The 7,846-nt window shown below is 41.6% G+C and overlaps 1 protein-coding gene across 1 annotated transcript; it reads right to left on the bottom strand.

The window, feature by feature from the left end:
• Window positions 1–3,231: 3,231 nt before the first annotated feature.
• Window positions 3,232–6,400, bottom strand: LOC116965295 (rho guanine nucleotide exchange factor 6-like). The gene is made up of 6 exons (XM_033007843.2): window positions 6,347–6,400; window positions 5,207–5,353; window positions 4,557–4,643; window positions 4,332–4,407; window positions 3,814–3,890; window positions 3,232–3,545 (listed from the first exon to the last, which is right to left on the bottom strand). Exons 1-6 carry the CDS (start codon window positions 6,395–6,397, stop codon window positions 3,504–3,506), a joined length of 480 nt encoding a protein of 159 aa, XP_032863734.1. The 5' UTR covers window positions 6,398–6,400; the 3' UTR covers window positions 3,232–3,503.
• Between the last annotated feature and the right edge of the window lie 1,446 nt (window positions 6,401–7,846).

Below are 7,846 nucleotides of genomic sequence, written 5' to 3'. Positions count from 1 at the left end.
GGAAACTCTAGGCTGTGAACTGCGGGTTAAAGAGCTCTTTGGATAGTTTTAACACCAGTCGCATGTTCTCACCCCTCTGGATTTTTGTGGGTATTCAAGATATTCAAATTATTCAAGTATTCAAATTATACAGATAAAGAGTAATTATTACAGAAGCACGTTTTCCCTTCTGTACTGAAAAAAGAGACAGCTTTTCAGCTAGCATAAATTTGTATAACTCTGCTAAAGCCTAGACTTACACCAGGAACACAATCCTGATTAGTCTAGAAGGGAAGCAGTTAAGCCCTACAAAAATCTAACATTTTGGAGAAAAACCCAGAGTGGCTTAATGCATTCCTTTACTACAGTAAGCAAAAGGCATTTCACTTGCTGAGCTTGCCTGAACAGCAGCACTCTGTTATACCCAGCAGTGGTTTGGCTTCATATGTTGAGAAAATGGTAGCATTACCCTGCCCGTTTCCACCAGGTTGGTGACTGTGACATTTGCAGAGTTTTCTTGCCAAATCATTCTCTATAAATCCTTCACTATCTCTTGCATTGGCCCTGGAGCAGGAGAAGAGACATTTTTATTTTATACTTTCAAGGTACAACCAACTGCTGCACTCTTAACAGTGTGTTAACACCGGTTATTAAATGAGTGAATATAGGCAACTAAGCTGCCCTATGGTATTTTAGGTGACGATATCTTGCTCAGGCTGAATAATAAGATCTCATTATGCCAAAAAGAAAACAGGAATGGCGCAGTTTTCACTGTTCCCTTGAAGAAACGCAAGTTCTGTCACTAATCTGTGGGCAACTCAGAAGGCTAAGCAGATTTAGAAATACAATGTTTCATTAGCATTATTGTCATGAGTAAATAATTAAAATATGGTGTATGGTGATATCTGAAAAAAAAAAAAAAAAAAAAACACCAAGAAAAAGTTCCTAGCTAAAAGGCAAGTATGCAGGCTGCAAAACGATGACAGCAAATTGTGGCTTAACTGAGGACATAAGAAGTCTTACAGTATGTGTAGGTGAAGCTTAAAAGGTGTATTTCACGTTTATGGAAAAAATGCAATTTTTTGTGGGACAGCGGGTAGCACTCAGCCCTTGTTTTATTAGGAGTTGTCCAGCATGTACCTTAAGCTTGTCTTTGACTTGTCCTATGAGCTGAGGAATTGAATTGTAAAAATATTTCTTTACTCATCCCTGGCAGGTCAAGTTGCAGTACAGCTCTGAGAGCATTTCACAGCCTGGCTGTGCACGGCCAGCGCTGTTGCCCGTCTGCTGAGGAAATGGCAGATAAAAGCAGTGTTGCTCACAGATGTGTCCTGCTGCAGCCTACATATGAGTGAGGACTCCGAAAAGCAGATAGCACTTAGCTAAGGAATTTCTGGAACAGTTCTGTTTATCCAACAGAGGTGGAAGAAGACTCCTACATGGCGAAAGTGCGCCTTTTCATTCTGCTCTCCATTCTACTTGAGACAGCCTCACAGGCTGCCACCGAGTGTTGTGTGTCTCAGACCTGGTCAGTGAAATATTTCGCTATCTTAAGAGCCAGCTCTTTTAGCACACTTGCTTTTATAATACTTGGAATGGAGCACCACTGGCAAATTTTAAGAAGGTACTAAGATAACATGTTTTGGTGATTTCTTAGAAGCTGACATCACTTGTCTGTGCCTGAGGCTCCCTTGCGTGTTTCCGGAAAAAGGGGAAGTGGCTGCCAGCGATAACTGAAACTGGCCTTTGGGAGGGAAACCTCTGACTGCGCTGAGTTCTGGGATCTTCCAGTGACCTAGATCAGAATTTAGAGCCAAATTTAGCAGCTTTTCTCCGAGTAATGTGTATTGTTTCCCTGGTGCTAGATCTGGTGTTATCATTAAGTGTTTTGTGTTTCCATCTTTATTTTCCTGCAGTTTCTCCAAAAATTTCATTTAAAAAGTTCTTCAGGATCTGCAGTTCTTCAGGTTTTTCTCTGTGTGTAAATGTTTAAGAAACTTCACACTGATAAAGTTTTAAACTTTGTGTAAAACAAAGTTTGATACTTAGAAGTGGCTTGCTGTTCATAATCAGATAAAAACCTTCCCACACGGTTTTAGGAAATGCAGGGTAACAGGTAGGAGAATAAGGTGATACCCTTTTATATAGTCATTCACTTACATACGTAAATAATCATCACAGGTGTTTAGGGCCCCAGTGAACTCTGGAGATTTCTTCATCTTTTAGCTGCAAAAAAGTGTGAAAGAGTGTAAGAGGATAAGAGAAATGCCTGAGGTATAGAAACAGCTTTTCTCGTACTAGAGGTTTTGCTCAAACAGAAGGCAACTAAGGATATGTGCAGGTAGTGTTTTGTTATGCCACCATGGCTGCTTATGTTTCCTGCAAATTATTAGCATTTTGAAACTGAAGAAGGTAAACCAGTATTTTCACGAGACTTCCTGTCAATTTTTTTGGTCTCCTTTCCCAAAGAAAGGGAAATCACGCAACTGTGTGATTACAGACCTGTTTTTCCAAATAATTTTTCAACTTATTGTCTAGTTTCAACCCAACCAGGCAGAGATGTTCAGTTCTTAAAAGTATCAGGAAAAGAGACTCATAATTTATGGTGTTTGTTGAAATTTTTTTTTTCTTCTCAGCATACACAGCTGTCTGTTGTCTTGATTTACTTGTGGCCAGTGTAGGCCGCATAAAAGAAAAACTGGGATAGAACAGGGACCATGGGACCACACAGAGCTCGTTCAGGTGACTGCAGTTATACCATGGATGCGACCTGGATGATTAACATACAGGTAACTGAGAACTTCTATTTGAAATTAAATGCTTGGCTGTTTTGGTTTGTAGCAATGCTTCCTTTTCAGTGCTACATATATGTAGAGTGGGGGAAAAATTCTTAAGGTGTTCAAAATCCAAATTTTGAAATCATCAAAATTAATAGATTTATTTCAACATGGAGGTTTTTGGGTTGTTCTTCTTGGAGGGTAGAAGACAGCAATGAGTATTTGGGGAAACAATGTTTGGTTTGTGGAAACTTCCAGGATTAACATTTCTTCTTGATTTGAGCAGGTAAGAAAAGCTATAGAGAAAGGACTGTTCACCATCAAGAACTGCACTGTGCCTGATGTTTCAAAGGAAGGCAACAACACTCCAAACCAGCAGTTACCTGAATGCTGCTTTCTACACATGGGTAAGTTGAGGTAAATGGGTTTTATTTGTATTATTTACACAGTACAGTATTTTATGATGTTTCTTTTTCTGATAAGAATCAGGCAATAAATATGGTAAGAAAATTGAGAAAGATTTCTCCTTGAGGCATATGTACAGCTGAGGTCTGAATCACAAGATCCTACATTGATTGCAATGGTCCATTCAAAACAGCAGCCAGTGGAGAATAGCTCACGTGCAGAGCCTCTCAGTCTGAAAGAAGCTTGGTTTCCAATTTCCAGTCTATTACTCATTCTTGTAGCTTCTTCACTTTCTGTTGTGATCGTATTCAACATACCTTCTTGTCACTGCACGCTGATGTCCTACCGATGCCGCCGAGCTTTCTTAGGGATGATTGGTGGTGGCTGCAGAATCAGAGAATCAAGGATTTTCTAAGGCTGGAACATATTTTCAGCATGTGAATATCCTAACTCTGCCAGGAATTTCCACACTAGATAAACACAGACACCCTCAACTATAGAATAGACATATTGATTAATAAATACTCAGAGCCCAACAGGCTTGAAGACAACTCCCTACTCAGGTGAGTGGATGACACATTTTAGATATATGGCTGGGAAAATCCCAGTCTTGAAATGAGATATTACTGCAGTAAAGTTCTCTGAAAAATACCTTCTGTAGGTAGAAGAGGCATTTTTCATAATCCTCTTCTGTGGAACACGTGATAAGGATTGGTTCTGTCAGGCTTCCTGCAAGACATTAGCAGGGAAGAGTTTGGTGATGGAAAAGCGTGCAAAGTTTGCCATGACACACAGTTTATTCACCTATAGCAAGGAAAGTCACAAGGACTATACCATGTGGGAAGACAACTTCAGAAGATAACCCATCCTCAAGGCAAGCCTGAGCACTGGTGTTGCTCAGTTTCTCATTAGAACCTCAAAATGGTTGAGGTTGGAAGGGACATCTGGAGGTCACCTGGTCCAACCCTGCTCAAGCAGGGCCACCCTGAGCAGGTTACCCAAGGTCATGTCCAGATGGCTTTTGTGTATCTCCAAGGTTGGAGACTCCCCAACCCCTTTGAGCAACCTGTCACCATGCTGAGTCATCCTCACAGTAAAAAACTGTTTCCCTACGTTCAGACAGAACCTCCTGTGTTTCATAGCTCTCATCTTTCTTTTTCAATTCCATACCTGTAATTTCAAATTGTAACCTCCCCGGCACAGCAGATTTCTCCTTTGCCTGGATTCCAGTTAGGGGGAGTTTTCCCTTCAAAGAAGAGAAAAAAGGTGCTTTTCCTTTGGCTCCTCACTTTTCTCCTTGCTATTCAGACATTTTCATCACCGAGAGCTGCTCACTATCTCCAGCTCCTTTTAGTTCTTCACTTATTTGACCATTTGCAGTATTTCCTCTGTTACCTTGTATGTGATTGAAGTTCTGTCCTTATCCACAGAGAGGAAAAGCAGGTCTTCTGGAAACAGGATCAGCAGTCTTTCCTCAGAGTCCTGTGGAAAAGAGGCATCTTGGAAATGGCAAAAACATTCAATAACTTCCACTCAGTGGAAATGTCTCAGTCAAAGATAGAATATGAAGTTTAATGACTATGACAATACACCAAAACTCAGAACTGTCTGCAGCACCTAGTTGCATCTGTACCAGCCATGGATACTATTCTTTGTGTTTCTTATTCAGCTTGGATATTCATTGCTTAGAAAGCTGATAGGGTATCACAAAGTGGTGAGGTTTTTTTTAGAGCAGGTCAGGCACACATCTGTGAGGAAATATTTAGAAAATGTTGATCTTGCTGTGTGATTGGAAAGGGGTGGACTATCCCTCCCGACTCTACTCCCTTGGAAGTTGATTGCAACTGTTTGGACACATTGTCAGAAGCAGCTTTCAGAAATACAGCTGCATCTCCTCGAGTCTCTTTAATACTGCGAGACTTTGACATAATTAGCCTTTTTTCTTTTCTTTCTTTAAGTATCAGTTCCATGTGAGCCTAAACTTTCACTGGTTCCAGTCTTCTTAAAGCCACCCACATGTCAGAGTGATGTGCGTTGTACATTACCCTCATGCAGCCAGCAGCTGCTTGCACCATGGTCAAATACTGTATCCTTCCCAGATGCTGAATAGGTTTTCCTTCCCACTTCAGAATGGTGTTACGCAACAGATGTCTCATCAGCTCCCTTTTCTTCCATTGTTGATCACACGGCACCTTTTTTTTTTTTTTTTGAGATACAGCAAAATGAGATGTTTTTCAGGGTTATAGGGTGATATTAGAAAGGTATTTAGGATATATGCTTGGAAATTAGGAAACCCATTACGAAGTTCCTAGTTTGCTGTAGGTTTCCTACCTGCATGAACAAGATCATGTGTACTGTGGTTTCATGAGTATAAGCTGAGACAACCAAACAGCTTTAGCTATTCAAAAGGAAAGGTCTCATTTCCCTTCCCCTCAAAAGAGGTTATTGGAGACACTGGTTTGATTTGAATTCTAATTTCATCTTAGTTCAAAGCACTTTGGGCTTTGTGCTCAAATCCCTTTATTGAGGGATATTTTCCTTTTCCTTCATAGTACTGGCCAGCTAGCAGGGATTGTGGTTTGATGTGGGCTCACACTATGCATGGCTATGCTGAGTCCTGCATGGATTTCTGCAATCTACAGTGAATCTTTAGAACAGGACCACCTGGGATAACCACTGTAAAATTAGCTTGTATCCACTAGCTATAGACAGTTATGTGAACTGTTGGGAACACCAGAAATCTGCAGCTCTGGGGGGACTCGTTCCAATGCTGTATGTGAATTCCCAAGGGCAGAGCTGTGGGGGTGTTTTGAATGGCAGTGTAATCCTGCCATCTTGTGACCCTTGTGGATGCTGCAGTGTGCCACTTGCGCGACAGCATGTATCGAAGAGTAAGTCTTTATTTTGAGGAAAATTATTTTTTTTTTGTTACCAGTGTAGTAGTTACATCCCAGGAACAAAAACGATCAGTAATTTTTCTAAAATCTCTCATGAGCATAGAGTAGCAGTTGCAAATTTGTGTGTAGCAAGTTTACTTGCCATAGCCTAGAACAGCTTCCTCAAGTAACACTATTCATTTCCAGCCTGCATGCTAAAAATCCCTGAAAATCCCTGTCCACTTTCAAAGCTGCCACTGTTCCCTGCTTTCGTCCCGCTCTCTTTACATCTCTTCTGCATTGACTCACCAGAAAACAGATATTATTGTTGGGACTGACTGGGCAGTGGGCATTTGCCATCTTGATTTGGTACTGGAGGTGTTGAACCCACATGTTGAAGTCAGCTGAATTCTGGCAGTGAATGAGCCTGGATTCTATCATGGACCCTGTGCAAAGAAACATACAGTCCCTGGGTCTGAGGAAGGATGGCTGGGTTCTGCCTTTGGGCCTAGAGGGTGAATTCTGTGTGGAATTTTCTGGAATTCTGCCCCTTTACTCTGTCATTCCTTATAGCTGCATTCCACTCGTGCTTTGATATCTCATGATGAAACAATGTCTTCCGTTGTTCATGGTGGCAGATACTGGGTCGACACTGGGACAATTAGGTGGCTTCATGGCTTCCTTGTTCTACATGCAGACATCAGCATTTGCCTCCTGTTTAGTTTAAGCAGAAAGTTAGAGTAAAGGGGAACCTATCATTATATGGTCTTGCATGTGAGGAATTCCAGTTAACCCTAAGGCATTCTTGGTTTAAGACTGTGCAGCACTTGTGTCCACCCATAAAAACTGAGATTCCGAATTCTTTCCCATCTAGCTATGTCTTGTCCTATGCAACTATAGAATATGCTGCATGTGAGAGTCCAGTCCAGAAAGGCACGGCATATTCTCCAGCATGGCTGAATGTTGGAGAGGAGGCATGTCCCCTCTTCAATAGTCCTCCACATGGCTGCATAACCCTCGCATCTTCTAGCCACGTAGGCTGGTCCTTGAAGGCTAGAACATGGGTGTCCCTGCTTTGTGACTATCACAGGCTCCTTCAGGAACTGGAGAACAGACTTACCAGAAATTTCAAATGTGTGGCTGATTGCACTCTCAGTCTCTCTCAGATGCATCCCAGCAAGAGGAAGGAGACCCTGATATGGTAGGGAACTGTGTCAGAAAGCAGTTGGTAAAAACTTCTCTGTGTCCCACTGCGGTCCCTCTGATGTACAGTGGAACGCTTTTTGCAAGCCAGGCTAAAGAATTTCCCATCCTCTAAACCTTTGACTTTAAGGAAGTCTGTGTGGGGTGGCATTCATCTCATTGTCTGAAGACATAGGAAATCGGGGTGTTATTCACATTTCCCTACCTGTAAAATGACTTCATGAATTGCTCTGAGGTATAGGGGCGAGCTCCACCAATAGACTAAGGCTGGTGTTGAAAAGCGCTTTGTATGAACTAGATGGAATTTTGTCTGCTTTTCAGCCTCCCCCTCTTTAATTCTTGCCTCATGCCCTGAACCATGCTAGGACACTACACTGTATTTCAGGACAAAGAGGCCCTGGTTTACATTTTGGATCCTGTATTTCATAAAGTGATGATGTCTCTTCTGAGTCCTCTTACAGAATCTATCTTATCTGATGCAGGGACTTAGATTTTTATCGACTCCAACATTGCACAGATCAAGGACCTTTTTTCTGTAGTTATGACATTTCCTAGTTTGGCGCTTTTTTTTTTTTTTTTTTTCCCCTCACATTTAGGATCCACAGA

The sequence above is a fragment of the Tyto alba genome, unplaced genomic scaffold (genome assembly GCF_018691265.1).
Source record: "Tyto alba isolate M040663 unplaced genomic scaffold, T.alba_DEE_v4.0 Super-Scaffold_20000042, whole genome shotgun sequence".
Lineage (NCBI taxonomy): Eukaryota > Metazoa > Chordata > Aves > Strigiformes > Tytonidae > Tyto > Tyto alba.
This window is presented reverse-complemented; position numbering and strand designations above follow the sequence as displayed.